Here is a 21,642-nt window from a genome sequence, read left to right on the forward strand (position 1 = left end):
TTTGTATTCAGTAGTTACCTGACGTACAAATCTCATTCCCGGGTCGTAATGTAGATCAGGTTAAGTTTGCGATCCTCAGTTTTTTTCCCAGTATATCACAATTGGATACTATTGCGATTACCGTTTTTACTTAATTTAATTTTTATTTTTGTAAAAACATGAACACTTTTAGTTTTATGATATAAAATGTATTGCTTTTATTGTATATATTTTATTAGCAATTTTCGTTTCGATCCTCTAACGATTAATTACAAGAGTCAAGTGCAAGAGTACAATATGTATTTCTGTCATTATAGAACTATATACTATATATAGCACAGGATTTAAAAATTTCAAACTGAAGAAGAGTTATAATTAACGATTCAATATACTCTACTCAAATATTGCTTTGTAACACGCCTTCCCCTTTCTTGAAGTTTATTCGATATTGTAAATATTTATTTCATTACTTGCAAAACATAAACGTTTGACTTTTAAGTTTTGGTTTTTATAGTTAATTTTTGATTTTTATAGCGGGTACTCAGAGGCGTTGAATTAAATATCGAAATACTTATGTAACTAATTCCTCTATATGATAGTTTTAGTAATTTGTATTTTGCTTTTGCACTTATAAGTTGCAAGCCCATATATTGCTTCTACCAAGCCATATTGACAAGAATAGTTAAATAATACCAAACCAAATAGTTCTAAGCATATACAATAATATATTATCAAAACTCACTAATTCTCAATCGTTCAAGCAACTTATTTTTTTCTTAACCATATTTTAATTTTTTATTAATATATAATTTTTAAAATAACTAAAAAACTTACTCAAATATATTTATTTATTATGTCAAGATCTTTTAAGAATGATACATATTAAGATACAGGTCCAGCTTACTTATCCCAATTCATGGCTGTCCAAACCGTTATAGGTATCAATTATCAGATGGACGCTTTAATAAAATAACTTAATAAATGTTATCATCAACAAAAGTATTGAAATATACCAGAATTTGATTGCACACTCTTTCTAAAATATACTAATTGAAAACAAAATCGAAAAAATAAATTAAATACAGACAGACCAAATAATGATATGAAAGAACAAAGCTGAATTAAAAAGAAAATTGGACATAAATCACTACGAAGTAATGTTTAAATAATCCGTTTCGGGTCTAGCTAATCGGAATGGTCCGCAAATTTCAACCGGCGAAGGACTGCCAACTTGTGGAATGTGTATTATAGTTGCAACACAACACATTGTCACATCTTGGCTAACGATTGAAATTCAGAGAGCTTTTGTAGATTATCTACCGATAGGTCGATGGGGAATAGAGAATCAATATTTGCACAATAAATGCTACTCTTAGAATAAGTGAGTATTTATTCAGGGTTGTAGTGGAATCAAATGTAGATTGAATTTTCTTTTACTTTTGGAATATAAGCAAAATTAATATTCGAATGAGTGCCATGTCATTATTTATTAATGATACAAAACTCACAAAATAAAAATTAAAGAATTTCATAAATTTCAAACTCAAAAGCTTTATACAAAGAAAAAATTGTGAATAAAGTAAAAAACAAAAATTTTACGGAATCGTAATAATCCGCTGCATTTCCATTGTTGTCTTTTTGCAATAAGTATTCTAATCCGCACTTCAAACCAATTTTATAAGAATTAATTACACCTACTAAAAACTATTTCTGATTCCACAACAACACTATTAGTTCATGGCATTACAAAAGCAACAAAAACATTAAAGATCTACTTCAACTGAAATATAATTAAATTATAATTTTGGATGTCAATGAAAATTTATAGATATACTTCTCCTTTACCTATTATCAATATACCGTTCTTAGTTCTGAAAAATAAATAATCTAAGAAAAATATTGAAGCGATAGTAATTAAAGTTATTCTACCCGTTATAATATTGTATTCAACACAACAAATTAATTTCGATTATTTTTTTTTTTTTTTTTGCGACAAATTTAATAATGCATGATTTAAAAAATGTTATGCAAAATAATAGCAAGTTTGTAATTGGTATGCTAAACTGGCAGCAGGAATGTTAATTTGGTAAAAGTTATTTGTACAATTTATTTAGATAATATTCATCTTGAACTCTTCTTGGGAATAATTCAAAAGCAGTAAAGTATTGAAAAATTAAACTTAATTTCTTCCCCTTCTCTTCATTTGAAACCCAGACTAATAATTTACTAGTGGAAAACTGGTCACTTGTCATATGTTCGTACGGGATACATGCAATTTAAGTAATTCCTTTATATCAATATCTCAATTGCATTATTTACACCTTATTACATATTTTCTATAATAACCCAAATTTTAGGTTTAAATAGTGGAGTTAGACAGATGTGTTCAAATATATCATACAAGAATTTTATATTTCCATGTATTATAGGCATTGAGAAAATATCTCGGTTAAAGAGCTAATTGTCTAGAAATCAAACCTTGAGTATAAATATTTATAAAAATTACGTTGATGTAGTAGATTATAGATATCTACGAGTGATATTAAAAATAAATAAAAAGATATAGTTGTTTTAACGAATTTCTTATGCTTATCCGCGCATATTCAGAAAATATAATACTTATTATTTTGAACGATTTTTTAATAATAATAATGTTATATATACACGCAATGAGTCTACAAATAATTTTTTTTTCCTAAATTATAATGTCCAACTGTCTGGCTTGATGTAAAATCTTTTTTTGATGTCCTACTAAAGTTATACCCATATCGGATAATTGTTGTGCCGTTAACCGGGAGATCTATAAGAAAAAATGTTTTATTAATGCGACCCGTTATTCTACAAATGTATAAATAATGCATTACACTAGTAACTTATATAAATAAATGCTACACGAGCGCCTGCTGTTAAAACAGGCACAACAAAGCAGTGGCAATTACATTACAAATATAAAGATTACAAAGTTGGAGGTAATAGCAGTAAGCACAATTAAAATGACGTTGAACAAGTGAAGTATCTGAAATTTCTCTGATGAATATCATGAATTTTTTGTTAAATGATTTTATAAGAGCGTGGAAACAGATCAGATGGCGGCAAGCACTAATAATAAAAATATTTTCTAAACCAAATATATAACCGCTTATGAATTGGAACCTTATTATTAACTTATAAAAACGACCTTCATTTTCGTTTACTTCGCTGTAATAAAGTATTCAATAAAATATTATTTTAGCCAAAACATTCATATATGCGACTTTGTTTGAAACTATGGAATTAATAATATTGTTGCATATAAGAAGCATTTGTTTTAATATATCAGTTATTTTAGGACGTGTCAGAAAAAACATTTTGATATGCAATTTACTTATACGAGAATATCGCAAGAGGTTACGAAATCGATTTTTTATTTAATTTTCTTAATGTACAAGTATTCAAGTAAACACTGTGCAATTTTCGAATCAATCGGTTATATTTGAAGTTACACGCATAATTCACATATTATACCTACCCAATTTAAGAAATTATAACAAATTCAAAATAATAAATGCAGTGCTGTTTAAGATATATACCTGTTGGCCAGTCACCAAATTTGCTTCCTTGAAATGTTGTGAATAGCGGGACATTTTAATGTTTTCCAACCACATTTCTGTACTTATAAATATGTTGTGAGCACGCTGTCCTTCTAAGATATGTTATCCATCGTTTTCGGGTGAATTTCTTGTTGTTAGCAGGTCCTGCGGTTGTCGGGCTAAAGTATCCAAAGTTGAAACTATACTTGAAAACTTAGGCCGGTGAGTACGTTGCTTTTGCCAGCAATCAAGCATTAATTGATACAATGCTTCCGGGCAGTCCATAGGGGCCGGAAGTCTATAACCCGCAATTCTACATATAAGTTGAGCATTGGCTAGCACATTTCGAGCTGCTAAATCGCGATGGACGTAATTCTTGTCACTTAGATACGACATTCAACTGGCTATGCCACGTAACATGACAATTAAGTACCAAGTTTGAAATTTCCCATCATTTACCCGTAAAAACGAATAGAGGATACAATTTTCCATATACTCGGTAATAACCATAACGGCGTTGGAACGAGTAACCACCCCTTGAAGATAGGGTGATCAAATTGACCCACTATCGAAGCCTCTGTTAAAAAGTTACAGCGAGCTTTTTCAGATGAACCTAAAGCATAGTAATTTCAAAGAACGTATAATAATAAGAAGGAGCAAATGTTAACTCTCAACTTTTTGAGTGCGAAATTATAAGGGAACATCGAAAACTCGCCACTTCGAAAGAAAAAAGTACACCACAGCATCAGCGAACTGGGAACAATGATACAAACAGACGCAAGTGATCTGAACAAAACACTAAGGCGCGCGCATTTTCATTTTCGCTATAGCGCAGATTGTAAACGCGAAGGAGTTAACGAAATGCGATTCCGAGCATTTATGTTCAAATTCTGTAATACTGAATTTTTTTAATCATCTTTTTTTTTAAAGGATTTTTTGCAGATCTACCTTTATATAGTAATTTCAATAGCATATTTTCTTTATTTTAATAATTATAATATTTCATGAAAATATTTGCTCATCTGCCAAAAATCCAGCAAAACGTTTATGCCAATGAACGCAATTCAGATTCACGCACACATTAATCAGTACACATACGCTTGTCGTCACTTTTGCCTTTTCCTCGAGTACAGTTGATGGTCGATGGCAAGGAGGGGTCGAGGCGGAGTGGTCCCCTAATGATCCTACTGATAGATTTATTACTGGATTAAATTATACAGAATTGAACAAAATTTAAGAATTATTTTGAATTCATATATTCTTAATTAAATGACCCCTTAATATATCAATACTTCGCAATACAAATAGGTATCTAGCATTTATAGAAAACCCTCCGTTGAAACGCCTCTGCCCATGGTGTTGTGTCGAAGGTGTAACGGCGATTTTGCGCGAAGGCGGCGTGACGCTACATTGTGCTGTTGTTGAGTTGTAGCAAAATGTTGCAAATAAGTAAATGACCGCTTCCCTTACCCCTGACAACTTTGCCCGCAAACGTACAGATGTGCTCACATACATATTGATGTCGAATTGTGCGAGTCGACTAGGAATTGACAAAAATATTTCAAATCGACAATCTAGAGGCAATGTCGGCTTTGTTGTCACATTTGTTTCTTTTGCAGGGTTTTGTTCTTGAATTGTGGCATACGCTACTTTTATAGTAATGTAATGTTCGATTTGCCTACGTTTCATGCCGCTGAGTTTCAGCTAAAATAGGCTAAATCGAAAATAAAGGATAAGGGATATGCATTCTTCTGAACATTGATTTGCAAGCCTCCACAGAATTGATTGAAGAATCTTTTATATTTGGGAAGGGCTATGTTGCCACTTTTCACTTCTGATGTGAACAACCTTGATTTTTAGCATCGTCGTGAAGAAATAACTTGTGGGCGGCTTGAATATGCGGGGGTCAATGGTTGGTTGACTCTTAAAATTGAAATAAATTTTTGTCATCCCTCGTTAGAAGATTTCGCATTATCATCATACTAAAACGATTTTTGCTTTACCAGGCGCCCATAAAAAGAAGTGCGACGCTGAGTTGCGAGATCACGCACTTTACTTTTTGGAAGACGCGCGTTCCTTATGAATGAAATTGTTTTTGTTGTAGCAGAAACATTCAAATGTTCTAATTAGAATACATATGTAGCGCAAGCGCAAATATTGACCAATCATAAAGCACTTGCGCATACGATTGGTTGTTGTTTGTGTAACTTGCGCGTTTTTTATTCATTTTTTGCAAGTAATCGTTAGAAGGAATTGTGAGGAACATATGTATGTGTGTATGCTTGCATGCGTGTACATCTCTGTTGGCATTAGAAAAAATATGGAATTCAGTATAAATTTACATACATACTTAATTAAATGAATTTGGTTTGTCATAGACAACCAGAGATCAATGTGATCACTGTTCCTGCATAGGACAACTTTATGAAATATTTTGCCGAAGTTCAAATCCCGCCAGAAATTCCACAATTTTATTTTTATGTTTTTTTTATTTTATTTTACTTTAAAATTAATCAGAATTACCTTGATTATTTTTACATTCTCCCATAAGTTAATTGCTTTTTATTACAAATTTATCTAATATTCCCTAATGCATATGAGCAAGATCAGCTGCGCAAGCAATCTCTGTTCTCATGTTCCTTTATATTGTGGTATACACTTGCTTGGTTCCCTTATCGAGTGGTAAACATATTCGATTTGTTCCCCGTTTGAGTGGTGTGTGCCTTTATAGTGTTCGAAATTTTTTCGATGTTCCCTAATGTCAAATAACATTTTGGCATAGCTAACATTTGCTCCTTCTTATTATTATACGTTCTTTGGTAATTTACCACTAAACGTGGTATGCTAAAGTGTATGTTTAAGCTACGGTACCTGGTTTTAGAGTTTTGATTGCAACATCAATCAGGGGTGTTGTGGAATCCAAGACAGATTTGCTGAATGTCACAATGCCAAACCAATTCTGATTTTCATTGGTGTCACAGAATCTGATTGGATTTTCGTCTTTTCGAATATAAGCAAACCAATATTCGAATCAGCTGTTCTGCTATTTATTCATGGGGAAAAATTAGCAAGACATGTTTTTGGATTATAATCATATAATTAGTTCAAAAGATTCATTAAACCAAAAAAATATAATTAAAAAGAGAAATTATTTCAGCTTTTATTTTATTTGGCAATGGCGCTTTAAAATAAAGTCATAAAAAAATTGTATGTAAAAATGTACATATTTAAGTGTATATGTACAGTGGAACTTATCTAACTCGAATCACCATAATCCACAAAAAAACTTCTAGGAAATTTGTATGGAATTGCCTTTCAATGTCACTTCAAGAGTTCGAGTTATGGAAGAAAATTTGATTTTTAAACGCTATTGCCAATGTAAAAGTTCAAGTAATGGAGATCTTCGAGTTATGGAAGTTCCACTGTATATTGTTTAACTTTTATATAAAAAGTTAGATATTTCCATGATCTAATCTGAATTACTTATTTTGTAAAAGTCTTAGAATATTTTATTTTTTCCGTTGAATTAAATAATTACATCATTTAGCGTTCTTATCTTATTTTTTAATAATAATTATATTTTTTCCAAAGCGTTTTAACGGCAAATCAAAATAAATTTGAACAAAATGTCTCAAATCTGTCAGCCCTAAAGCTCTTGGTTTGTTTCTGATAGTTCAACCGCTAAAATTGGTTTCCATGACACCTAAAATCAATAGAATTTAATATCAGAATTCATGACAAGAACCAGAATTTTTTGTCGGTTTGAATTCTGATTCCGACAACTGTCAGATTCCACAACAACCCTGAATATCTTGAACAAAATAAGATTTCTAAACGTTCACGACACACATCACCAAACTCGCCTCCACCTAACAATAATTTTTATTATTTACATTGCATAAAATTTATGTTTTTATTATTTACCTATAATAGCTTCAACTGTTTGATTAGGATCTTCATATGTATGAGGGTCAACATAACTTCGACGATTTCCTAATGAAGGTGTAGTTACTAAAAAAGTGGTACGGTTAAATATGAAATTACATAAAAATTAAGAAATATTTGAAACAATGTCTAAAACATATTTTTGTGATGATTCTTATGTTTTTTTACAACTTTCACAGAAAAAGCTTTTGCTGGTTGTTGTTATCGCAAAATGCTATGTTGTTCTAAACCTTGATCTATGTATGTATGCCTGAGCGAATGAAGTCGGTTTGGGAAGAATAGCTAGAAATATATCAGAGAAAAAAGCAAATGAGCTGAAGACTCGCAGTAGTCAAAAGTATTTACACACATTTTTTTGCGTCAAAAGTATTTACACACGGCGATTTAGCCTTTACGTTTTGATTTGGTTTGAGCAAGACTAGTAATTGGATTCTATTGCATTCATAACAACCTAACTCAGCCTTAAAATATGAAAATTGGTAAATAAAACGCTGAAAACAAAGGAATGATCGATTACTAGCAGACCCGGCCACACGTTTTGTGGCTAAGATATACAATCAATCTTGGTCGTTCACTCAGCCAATTATGGGGTTCACTCAGCCAATTATGGGTATTATATTGTTGTTTTATGGCCGGAAAGAGACAGAAATCTGTTTGAAATGTTATTAATCCATCGAGGTGTCAACTGTGACTTTACCAATTCCAATATCTAAAACTGCTTCTACAATCGCAGTTTGATCTTTTTGCAAAAACACTTGTATGTATAAATAAGCGATTTTTTATGCGCCGTACTTCCCAAATTATCAACTTGCATATTTGGAGAATCTTCGCTATAGCGCTATTTTTGGCGATTTTGCAAACCGGGGTTTCGTTGATTTGCAATTAAGGAGTAATTTCAATGCCGAATGTACAGTTTGCCTACAGCCGACTAACAGGTTGCCAATTTGCCCTTATTCCCGTTATGCTTTGATGGTGAAAATGAGTGAAATCAGTTCAGGAATTACCACGGTCTTCATATACAATATACATATGATGATTTTCGTTATTATATTCTTCTTTATGAATATATGGGTCAGTATTGTGTGTTATATATATATATATTTGGCGTAGGAACCGCTTTAAGCGATTATAGCCGAATCCACCAGAGCGCGCCACTCATTCCTCCTTTTTGCTTTTTGGCGCCAACTGGAAACACCAAGTGAAGCCAGGTCACTTTGCACTTGGTCTTTCCACCGGAGTGGAGGTCGTTCTCTTCCGCGGCTTCCTCCAGCGGGTACTGCATCGAATACTTTCAGAGCTGGAGTGTTTTCTTCCATCCGTACAACATGACCTAGCCAGCGTAGCCGCTGTCTTTTTATTCGCTGAACTATGTCAATATCGTCGTATAAATCGTACAGCTCATCGTTCCATCGTCTGCGGTATTCGCCGTTGCCAATGTTTAGAGGACCATAAATCTTGCGCAAAACCTTTCTCTCGAAAACCCCAAGAGTCGTCTCATCGGATGTTGTCATCGTCCACGCTTCAGCGCCATACATCAGGACGGGAATAATGAGCGACTTATAGAGTTTGATTTTGGTTCGTCGAGAGAGGACTTTACTTTTCAATTGCCTACTCAGTCCAAAGTAGCACCTGTTGGCAAGAGTGATTCTGCGTTGGATTTCAAGGCTGACATTGTTGGTGTTGTTAATGCTGGTTCCCAGATAAACGAAATTATCTACAACTTCAAAGTTATGACTGTCAACAGTGACGTGGGAGCCAAGACGCGAGTGCGCTGACTGTTTGTTTGATGACAGGAGATATTTCGTCTTGTCCTCATTCACCACCAGACCCATACGCTTCGCTTCTTTATCTAGTCTGGAAAATGCAGAACAAACGGCGCGGTTGTTGCTTCCGATGATATCAATATCATCGGCATACGCCAGGAGCTGTACACTCTTGTAGAAGATTGTACCCTCTCTATTTAGTTCTGCAGCTCGTATTATTTTTTCCAGCAATAGATTGAAGAAGTCGCACGATAGTGAGTCACCCTGTCTGAAGCCTCGTTTGGTATCGAACGGCTCGGAGAGGTCCTTCCCGATCCTGACGGAGCTTTTGGTGTTGCTCAACGTCAGCTTACATAGCCGTATTAGTTTTGCAGGGATACCAAATTCAGACATCGCGGCATAAAGGCAACTCCTTTTCGTGCTATCGAAGGCAGCTTAAAAATCGATAAAAAGATGGTGAGTCATGAGCGCATGGTAAATATCTGGTCCATTGTGGATTTTCCAGGTCTAAAGCCACACTGATAAGGTCCAATCAGTTCGTTGACGGTGGGCTTTAGTCTTTCACACAATACGCTCGATAAAACCTTATATGCGATATTGAGGAGACTTATACCACGGTAGTTGGCGCAGATTGTGGGGTCTCCCTTCTTATGGATTGGGCAGAGCACACTAAGATTCCAATCGTCAGGCATGCTTTCTTCCGACCATATTCTACAAAGAAGCTGATGCATGCACCTTATCTTAATAAAATTACATCACTAAATTGCGAGAGTATAAAATGTTCGGTTGCACCCAAACTTAGCCTTTCCTCACTTGTTACAAATTGTTTTGGTCTATCGACACAACCTTATACAATTGAACATTGACAAAAATATTTTAACAAAGCAACAATGACTACCTTCAAAATATTATTATTATTTGTTTTAAATTTTTTTTTAACTTTGTTGCCAAATCATATAAAGTTCTCTTATTGCAATCTTCCGCGCAAATTTTCTATATTTACTTACTTTCTAAACCTTTCTTGACCATGCTCGAATATTTCAAGACAAAAATTAGACAGATCGGTGTGGAAGTTCTCGACTTTTTGCGAGACTAACGAACAGCAATTCGTTTTTATACTCTCGCAACAAAAGTTGCTACGAGAGTATTATAGTTTTGTTCACATAACGGTTGTTTGTAACACCTAAAACTAAAAGAGTTAGATATAGAGTCAAATATACCAAAGTGATCAGGATGACGAGTAGATTTGAAATCCGGATGTCTGTCCGTCGGTTCAAGCTGTAACTTGAGTAAAAATTAAGATATCTTGACGAAACTTGGCACAAATATAAGATCAAGTTCGAAAATGGGCAGAATCGGACCATTGCCACGTCCACAAAATGGCGAAAACCAATAACACATAGAGTCATAACTAATATATAAATGAAGATATAAAAGTAAAATTTGGAATAAAGGATCGCACTAGGAGGAGGCATATTTGGATGTATTTTTTTGGGGAAGTGGGCGTGGCCCCGCCCACAAATCGGTTATTTGTAATAATAAAGCCCGCAAACTAATAAAGCTATATAAACCAAACTTTCTGCAGTCGGGTCTCTTACATACCCCACCACACACCATGAAAATAGTTGAAATCGGATAATAACCACACCCACCTCCCATACAAAGGTTAGGTTGAAAATTACTAAAAGTGGGTTAACTAACTAACGAAAAACGTCAGAAACACTAAATTTTGCAAAAGAAATAGCAGAAGGGAGCTGTACTCAGATTTTTTTACAAAATGGAAAATGGGCGTGGCATCGCCCACTTATGGGTCAAAAACCATATCTCAGGAACTACTCGACCGATTCGAATGAAATTCGGTATATAATATTTTCTTGACACCCTGGACAAAAAAATGGGAATCGGTTCACAACCACTACTACTTTCCTTATAACTCAATTTTGAAATCCATCTTATTCCTTCACTTTATAATGTAAACATAAGGAACCAATGAAGATAACGGAATAAAACTTTACACAATTAGTGCATATAATCTCTGGCTTCACTTGTGAAGGAATTGTCGAAAACGGACCATAACTTTTCAAGGCCCCAGATATCGAACATGTTGAACTCAGCGCCTAAGGATAAATTTTAACCGAAAATATGGGTAAATCTCTCAGATATCTCAATTTAATTCAGAGGAAATTGTTTTCTTCTAATAGTGTGTCTCTGTTCCAAAAATTATTAAAATCGGGTCATAACATTTCCATATACCTCATTGTAGGTTTTTCAAAAGTATCTTCTCCTAGCTCCCATATACCTAATTATAGGTTTTTCAAAAATAAGGTGAGTTTTATTCCGCATATATGTATTGGTTAAATTTCTTCAATAAATTGCGAGAGTATAAAATGTTCGGTTGCACCCGAACTTAGCCTTTCCTTACTTGTTTATCTATAGAATACAAATTGTTTGCATGGAAGATTAGAAAAATGTGAATTTTATACTTTTTCAGGCAATTTTTTTTTAATTTTTCTCTCCGTAAGAACCATCCTTAATTCCCCTGGGATACACACAAAAAAGAATTAGTGAAATCGGTCCAGCCGTTTGGGAGGAGTTCAATGATTATATAAGGATTAAATGTATATTTTTCAATCTTTTTGCGAGATTTTCTTAATACAGTGGAACTGCTCCAACTCGAATCACAAAAATACATCGGGTTAGAGAGATTTCGTGTTATAGAATTTTCATTAAAACATGAAATTTTTCAAAAAGCTGTAAAATATAGCTGTATATGCACAGTTTTATTTATTTACTTCGCATAAAGCATACATATGTACATCTGTTAAAATATTTATTCTGTAATTTTGTTTGTAGCACTTTGCAATTGTTTGGCTCTTGACGTCTGTATCCCATACCATTGTTACCTGATTTATGCAATCCATAAGTATAATATCATATATTTTTTTTGCCTCCATAAGATATAGAGATGCTCTTTTAAAATATGCCTTGATAGTAAAATTTTAAATTTTGTATTATGCCCTGGTCAAAAAGTTCGATTTATGGAATGAATTTTGTGTGAAATTTTACTTCTATTGCCATTTCAAGAGTTCGAGTTATGGAGAACTTCGAGTTATAGAAGTTCGAGTTATGGAAGGAAATTTGTATGAAATTTGATTTCTAAGCGCTATTGCCTATTCAAAAGTTCGAGTTATGGAAGTTCCACTGTATTTTTCCGTAAGAGCCTTGTACAGAGTATTAGAAAACTACAAAAAAAATCATCCAAATCGGTCAAGCCGTTTTCATGCTATGTCGTGACAACGGAAAACGGGTTTCATTTTTATATATGTATGTATATATTTAACTAGATCGTACTAAGTTTAAGACTGGGGTTTCGGCTTCGGAGTTAGTTAAAATTTATAGAATTTGATGGAATACTGTTCATAATGTTATTAAAAAAAGTATACGAAATATTGCAAGTGCAATTTAAAGATTACTGGGCGGAAACCTGTGATAACTCAAAGGAAATGCAGAAGATTAGTAGGAACTGTCATACAAAATCCCACAATTAGTCCTGTTAATATTGCATCAGCATCGAATCAACATATTGCATGAACAGTCAATGATGCTACACTGCTGAGGAAATTAAAAAAAGTTAACATAAATAACTGACGTTTTGTGGAAAGTGGTTTCCGAAAATAAAAAAGCGATATGCCAGTAATTTGCCTTAAATTAGATCCAAGAGATTGTCGTGGGGAGATAATGTGAATTTTGCTTTTATCACGTGAAAATAAGAAATATGCGGATTAGGCCTTACATAAGTTTTGGACATTTGCTAGTAATTTAGGGACCCTAAATCATCCCGATATATCAGAAATCACATGGCCATGCCATTGTAGTGCTTATTCGGCCTTTTCCAACTATTTACTACATTTTACAACAGGACAATGCTCCATTTCATAAAGGATCTTTACCTACAAAAGTTTCAAACGTTCAACGTTGACCTCCTGCACAGGCTTGACCAAAACTTATTGAAAATATTTGAGATTTCGTTAAATATCAGAGGACAATAAATATAATAACAGAAAACGCTGAAATTACCGACATTTGGTCTAAATTAACTGTTAACTTTGCGCACAATTGGGTTGAACCAATTCGGGCCATAAAGCAAGCTGTTATAGATGCCAATGGTAATGTAACCAATTATGAATTTATCGTCTTAGAATTGGAACTTTGACTGAACATTAAAATTTATAAAATGATCATTCATTAGGAACAGGATAATACAGTTTAATTCGTGTGTAAATACTTTTGACGCAAAAAAAAATATGTGTAAATACTTTTGACAACTGCGAGTCATCAGTTCATTTGCGTATTTCTCTGCCATATTTCTAGCTATGCTAGCCAAACTGACTTCATTCGCTCAGGAATAGATCAAGGTTTACAACAACAAATATTTTTGTTGCCCTGTGACAACAACAAGCAAAAGTTTATTCTGTGAAACTTGTAAAAAACGTTCGATGTGTAAATAATTTTGACTACCTCAGTATATTTATGTACGCATATACAGTGGCTCACACCCAAGTAGTGACAAAGAACGTATAATAATAAGAAGGAGCAAATGTTAACTCTCAACTTTTTGAGTGCGAAATTATAAGGGAACATCGAAAACTCGTCACTTCGAAAGAAAAAAGTACACCACAGCATCAGCGAACTGGGAACAATGATACAAACAGACGCAAGTGATCTGAACAAAACACTGACTAAGGCGCGCGCATTTTCATTTTCGCTATAGCGCAGATTGTAAACGCGAAGGAGTTAACGAAATGCGATTCCGAGCATTTATGTTCAAATTCTGTAATACTGAATTTTTTTAATCATCTTTTTTTTAAAGGATTTTTTGCAGATCTACCTTTATATAGTAATTTCAATAGCATATTTTCTTTATTTTAATAATTATAATATTTCATGAAAATATTTGCTCATCTGCCAAAAATCCAGCAAAAAAAAAAAAAAATCATCCAAATCGGTCAAGCCGTTTTCATGCTATGTCGTGACAACGGAAAACGGGTTTCATTTTTATATATGTATGTATATATTTAACTAGATCGTACTAAGTTTAAGACTGGGGTTTCGGCTTCGGAGTTAGTTAAAATTTATAGAATTTGATGGAATACTGTTCATAATGTTATTAAAAAAAGTATACGAAATATTGCAAGTGCAATTTAAAGATTACTGGGCGGAAACCTGTGATAACTCAAAGGAAATGCAGAAGATTAGTAGGAACTGTCATACAAAATCCCACAATTAGTCCTGTTAATATTGCATCAGCATCGAATCAACATATTGCATGAACAGTCAATGATGCTACACTGCTGAGGAAATTAAAAAAAGTTAACATAAATAACTGACGTTTTGTGGAAAGTGGTTTCCGAAAATAAAAAAGCGATATGCCAGTAATTTGCCTTAAATTAGATCCAAGAGATTGTCGTGGGGAGATAATGTGAATTTTGCTTTTATCACGTGAAAATAAGAAATATGCGGATTAGGCCTTACATAAGTTTTGGACATTTGCTAGTAATTTAGGGACCCTAAATCATCCCGATATATCAGAAATCACATGGCCATGCCATTGTAGTGCTTATTCGGCCTTTTCCAACTATTTACTACATTTTACAACAGGACAATGCTCCATTTCATAAAGGATCTTTACCTACAAAAGTTTCAAACGTTCAACGTTGACCTCCTGCACAGGCTTGACCAAAACTTATTGAAAATATTTGAGATTTCGTTAAATATCAGAGGACAATAAATATAATAACAGAAAACGCTGAAATTACCGACATTTGGTCTAAATTAACTGTTAACTTTGCGCACAATTGGGTTGAACCAATTCGGGCCATAAAGCAAGCTGTTATAGATGCCAATGGTAATGTAACCAATTATGAATTTATCGTCTTAGAATTGGAACTTTGACTGAACATTAAAATTTATAAAATGATCATTCATTAGGAACAGGATAATACAGTTTAATTCGTGTGTAAATACTTTTGACGCAAAAAAAAATATGTGTAAATACTTTTGACAACTGCGAGTCATCAGTTCATTTGCGTATTTCTCTGCCATATTTCTAGCTATGCTAGCCAAACTGACTTCATTCGCTCAGGAATAGATCAAGGTTTACAACAACAAATATTTTTGTTGCCCTGTGACAACAACAAGCAAAAGTTTATTCTGTGAAACTTGTAAAAAACGTTCGATGTGTAAATAATTTTGACTACCTCAGTATATTTATGTACGCATATACAGTGGCTCACACCCAAGTAGTGACAAAGAACGTATAATAATAAGAAGGAGCAAATGTTAACTCTCAACTTTTTGAGTGCGAAATTATAAGGGAACATCGAAAACTCGTCACTTCGAAAGAAAAAAGTACACCACAGCATCAGCGAACTGGGAACAATGATACAAACAGACGCAAGTGATCTGAACAAAACACTGACTAAGGCGCGCGCATTTTCATTTTCGCTATAGCGCAGATTGTAAACGCGAAGGAGTTAACGAAATGCGATTCCGAGCATTTATGTTCAAATTCTGTAATACTGAATTTTTTTAATCATCTTTTTTTTAAAGGATTTTTTGCAGATCTACCTTTATATAGTAATTTCAATAGCATATTTTCTTTATTTTAATAATTATAATATTTCATGAAAATATTTGCTCATCTGCCAAAAATCCAGCAAAACGTTTATGCCAATGAACGCAATTCAGATTCACGCACACATTAATCAATACACATACGCTTGTCGTCACTTTTGCCTTTTCCTCGAGTACAGTTGATGGTCGATGGCAAGGAGGGGTCGAGGCGGAGTGGTCCCCTAATGATCCTACTGATATATTTATTACTGGATTAAATTATACAGAATTGAACAAAATTTAAGAATTATTTTGAATTCATATATTCTTAATTAAATGACCCCTTAATATATCAATACTTCGCAATACAAATAGGTATCTAGCATTTATAGAAAACCCTCCGTTGAAACGCCTCTGCCCATGGTGTTGTGTCGAAGGTGTAACGGCGATTTTGCGCGAAGGCGGCGTGACGCTACATTGTGCTGTTGTTGAGTTGTAGCAAAATGTTGCAAATAAGTAAATGACCGCTTCCCTTACCCCTGACAACTTTGCCCGCAAACGTACAGATGTGCTCACATACATATTGATGTCGAATTGTGCGAGTCGACTAGGAATTGACAAAAATATTTCAAATCGACAATCTAGAGGCAATGTCGGCTATGTTGTCACATTTGTTTCTTTTGCAGGGTTTTGTTCTTGAATTGTGGCATACGCTACTTTTATAGTAATGTAATGTTCGATTTGCCTACGTTTCATGCCGCTGAGTTTCAGCTAAAATAGGCTAAATCGAAAATAAAGGATAAGGGATATGCATTCTTCTGAACATTGATTTGCAAGCCTCCACAGAATTGATTGAAGAATCTTTTATATTTGGGAAGGGCTATGTTGCCACTTTTCACTTCTGATGTGAACAACCTTGATTTTTAGCATCGTCGTGAAGAAATAACTTGTGGGCGGCTTGAATATGCGGGGGTCAATGGTTGGTTGACTCTTAAAATTGAAATAAATTTTTGTCATCCCTCGTTAGAAGATTTCGCATTATCATCATACTAAAACGATTTTTGCTTTACCAGGCGCCCATAAAAAGAAGTGCGACGCTGAGTTGCGAGATCACGCACTTTACTTTTTGGAAGACGCGCGTTCCTTATGAATGAAATTGTTTTTGTTGTAGCAGAAACATTCAAATGTTCTAATTAGAATACATATGTAGCGCAAGCGCAAATATTGACCAATCATAAAGCACTTGCGCATACGATTGGTTGTTGTTTGTGTAACTTGCGCGTTTTTTATTCATTTTTTGCAAGTAATCGTTAGAAGGAATTGTGAGGAACATATGTATGTGTGTATGCTTGCATGCGTGTACATCTCTGTTGGCATTAGAAAAAATATGGAATTCAGTATAAATTTACATACATACTTAATTAAATGAATTTGGTTTGTCATAGACAACCAGAGATCAATGTGATCACTGTTCCTGCATAGGACAACTTTATGAAATATTTTGCCGAAGTTCAAATCCCGCCAGAAATTCTACAATTTTATTTTTATGTTTTTTTATATTTTATTTTACTTTAAAATTAATCAGAATTACCTTGATTATTTTTACATTCTCCCATAAGTCAATTGCTTTTTATTACAAATTTATCTAATATTCCCTAATGCATATGAGCAAGATCAGCTGCGCAAGCAATCTCTGTTCTCATGTTCCTTTATATTGTGGTATACACTTGCTTGGTTCCCTTATCGAGTGGTAAACATATTCGATTTGTTCCCCTTTTGAGTGGTGTGTGCCTTTATAGTGTTCGAAATTTTTTCGATGTTCCCTAATGTCAAATAACATTTTGGCATAGCTAACATTTGCTCCTTCTTATTATTATACGTTCTTTGATCACAGTTCAGTAGCAATACCAGTTCGAAAGTATCAATCACTGTTCAGTAGCAATAGCAGTTCGAAAGTATCAATCGCTTTCGGTAACAATATCAGTTCGAAAGTAGCAATCACGGTTCAGTAACAATATCAGTTCGAAAGTAGCAGTCACTGTTCAGTAGCAATATCAGTTCGAAAATAGCGATCACTGTCCAGTAACAATATCAGTTCGAAAGTAGCAATCACTGTTCGGTGATCACAGTAGAAATTTTAGTTGTGATTTTGATAATTTTGGGTACGGTGATTACAAAAGCAGTTAAATGTACCTAAAATTTATTAATTAAATAATTGTTATTACAAAAGCAGGTAAATTTTGGATTTTGTTAAAATTAATAAAAATGTAAATGTAAAAAATTAAAAAAAAAAAAATGTGGAGTATAAATTCTCATAAATTCGTTTTTTTTTGTTGTGATCGCAATAGCAATACAAAATCACAGTGATTTAAAAATAGCAATCACTGAAATCACAGTGATTCAAAAATAGCAATATCGCTCATCACTACACCCAAGTGATGTAACCATACAAGAAATACTAAAGTAAGTATTATTTGAAAACTAAATACATTCCAGAAAAAAGTCGATTTTGTCGATAGCGTTATTATTGTCAGCTTATATCTAGAATTATTTTAATTTTTTCAGTTTGATTTATTTTTAAAGCGTGTTTTATAGTTTTATAATATATATTTAGTAAAATATTAAGAGTGATCTTACCATTTAAAACGACTAGCTGCGGCGCGAGAATATACTGAAATTAACAACGGCTAAGTTTGTATTCAGTAGTTACCTGACGTACAAATCTCATTCCCGGGTCGTAATGTAGATCAGGTTAAGTTTGCGATCCTCAGTTTTTTTCCCAGTATATCACAATTGGATACTATTGCGATTACCGTTTTTACTTAATTTATTTTTTATTTTTGTAAAAACATGAACACTTTTAGTTTTATGATATAAAATGTATTGCTTTTATTGTATATATTTTATTAGCAATTTTCGTTTCGATCCTCTAACGATTAATTACAAGAGTCAAGTGCAAGAGTACAATATGTATTTCTGTCATTATAGAACTATATACTATATATAGCACAGGATTTAAAAATTTCAAACTGAAGAAGAGTTATAATTAACGATTCAATATACTCTACTCAAATATTGCTTTGTAACACGCCTTCCCCTTTCTTGAAGTTTATTCGATATTGTAAATATTTATTTCATTACTTGCAAAACATAAACGTTTGACTTTTAAGTTTTGGTTTTTATAGTTAATTTTTGATTTTTATAGCGGGTACTCAGAGGCGTTGAATTAAATATCGAAATACTTATGTAACTAATTCCTCTATATGATAGTTTTAGTAATTTGTATTTTGCTTTTGCACTTATAAGTTGCAAGCCCATATATTGCTTCTACCAAGCCATATTGACAAGAATAGTTAAATAATACCAAACCAAATAGTTTCCTTCTTCTAAGCATATACAATAATATATTATCAAAACTCACTAATTCTCAATCGTTCAAGCAACTTATTTTTTTCTTAACCATATTTTAATTTTTTATTAATATATAATTTTTAAAATAACTAAAAAACTTACTCAAATATATTTATTTATTATGTCAAGATCTTTTAAGAATGATACATATTAAGATACAGGTCCAGCTTACTTATCCCAATTCATGGCTGTCCAAACCGTTATAGGTATCAATTATCAGATGGACGCTTTAATAAAATAACTTAATAAATGTTATCATCAACAAAAGTATTGAAATATACCAGAATTTGATTGCACACTCTTTCTAAAATATACTAATTGAAAACAAAATCGAAAAAATAAATTAAATACAGACAGACCAAATAATGATATGAAAGAACAAAGCTGAATTAAAAGGAAAATTGGACATAAATCACTACGAAGTAATGTTTAAATAATCCGTTTCGGGTCTAGCTAATCGGAATGGTCCGCAAATTTTAACCGGCGAAGGACTGCCAACTTGTGGAATGTGTATTATAGTTGCAACACAACACATTGTCACATCTTGGCTAACGATTGAAATTCAGAGAGCTTTTGTAGATTATCTACCGATAGGTCGATGGGGAATAGAGAACCAATATTTGCACAATAAATGCTACTCTTAGAATAAGTGAGTTTTTATTCAGGGTTGTAGTGGAATCAAATGTAGATTGAATTTTCTTTTACTTTTGGAATATAAGCAAAATTAATATTCGAATGAGTGCCATGTCATTATTTATTAATGATACAAAACTCACAAAATAAAAATTAAAGAATTTCATAAATTTCAAACTCAAAAGCTTTATACAAAGAAAAAATTGTGAATAAAGTAAAAAACAAAAATTTTACGGAATCGTAATAATCCGCTGCATTTCCATTGTTGTCTTTTTGCAATAAGTATTCTAATCCGCACTTCAAACCAATTTTATAAGAATTAATTACACCTACTAAAAACTATTTCTGATTCCACAACAACACTATTAGTTCATGGCATTACAACAGCAACAAAAACATTAAAGATCTACTTCAACTGAAATATAATTAAATTATAATTTTGGACGTCAATGAAAATTTATAGATATACTTCTCCTTTACCTATTATCAATATACCGTTCTTAGTTCTGAAAAATAAATAATCTAAGAAAAATATTGAAGCGATAGTAATTAAAGTTATTCTACCCGTTATAATATTGTATTCAACACAACAAATTAATTTCGATTATTTTTGTCTATTTTGCGACAAATTTAATAATGCATGATTTAAAAAATGTTATGCAAAATAATAGCAAGTTTGTAATTGGTATGCTAAACTGGCAGCAGGAATGTTAATTTGGTAAAAGTTATTTGTACAATTTATTTAGATAATATTCATCTTGAACTCTTCTTGGGAATAATTCAAAAGCAGTAAAGTATTGAAAAATTAAACTTAATTTCTTCCACTTCTCTTCATTTGAAACCCAGACTAATAATATACTAGTGGAAAACTGGTCACTTGTCATATGTTCGTACGGGATACATGCAATTTAAGTAATTCCTTTATATCAATATCTCAATTGCATTATTTACACCTTATTACATATTTTCTATAATAACCCAAATTTTAGGTTTAAATAGTGGAGTTAGACAGATGTGTTCAAATGTATCATACAAGAATTTTATATTTCCATGGCATGGCATTGAGAAAATATCTCGGTTAAAGAGCTAATTGTCTAGAAATCAAACCTTGAGTACAAATATTTATAAAAAATACGTTGATGTAGTAGATTATAGATATCTACGAGTGATATTAAAAATAAATAAAAAGATATAGTTGTTTTAACGAATTTCTTATGCTTATCCGCGCATATTCAGATAATATAATACTTATTATTTTGAACGATTTTTTAATAATAATAATGTTATATATACACTGAATGAGTCTACAAATACTTTTTTTTTCTAAATTATAGTGTCCAACTGTCTGGCTTGATGTAAAATCTTTTTTTGATGTCCTACTAAAGTTATACCCATATCGGATAATTGTTGTGCCGTTAACCGAGAGATCTATAAGAAAAAATGTTTTATTAATGCGACCCGTTATTCTACAAATGTATAAATAATGCATTACACTAGTAACTTATATGAATAAATGCTACACGAGCGCCTGCTGTTAAAACAGGCACAACAAAGCAGTGGCAATTACATTACAAATATAAAGATTACAAAGTAGGAGGTAATAGCAGTAAGCACAATTAAAATGACGTTGAACAAGTGAAGTATCTGAAATTTCTCTGATGAATATCATGAATTTTTTGTTAAATGATTTTATAAGAGCGTGGAAACAGATCAGATGGCGGCAAGCACTA

General features: G+C 32.7%; 1 protein-coding gene across 6 annotated transcripts in view; it reads right to left on the minus strand.

Moving 5' to 3' along the window:
* Window positions 1-262: 262 nt before the first annotated feature.
* Window positions 263-21,642, minus strand: part of Ephb2_1 (ephrin type-B receptor 1-B) — a 37,859-nt gene continuing 16,479 nt past the window's right edge. For all 6 annotated transcript variants that reach the window (XM_054235612.1, XM_054235616.1, XM_054235617.1 and 3 more), the window contains 2 exons: window positions 3,549-21,340; window positions 263-2,779 (listed from right to left, as the gene is read on the minus strand). In XM_054235612.1, coding sequence (XP_054091587.1) covers window positions 21,236-21,340 — 105 coding nt within the window. In that variant the 3' untranslated portion in view covers window positions 263-2,779; window positions 3,549-21,235. The remainder of the gene's footprint in view (window positions 2,780-3,548; window positions 21,341-21,642) is intronic.

Source organism: Zeugodacus cucurbitae, chromosome X, assembly GCF_028554725.1.
Source record: "Zeugodacus cucurbitae isolate PBARC_wt_2022May chromosome X, idZeuCucr1.2, whole genome shotgun sequence".
NCBI lineage: Eukaryota > Metazoa > Arthropoda > Insecta > Diptera > Tephritidae > Zeugodacus > Zeugodacus cucurbitae.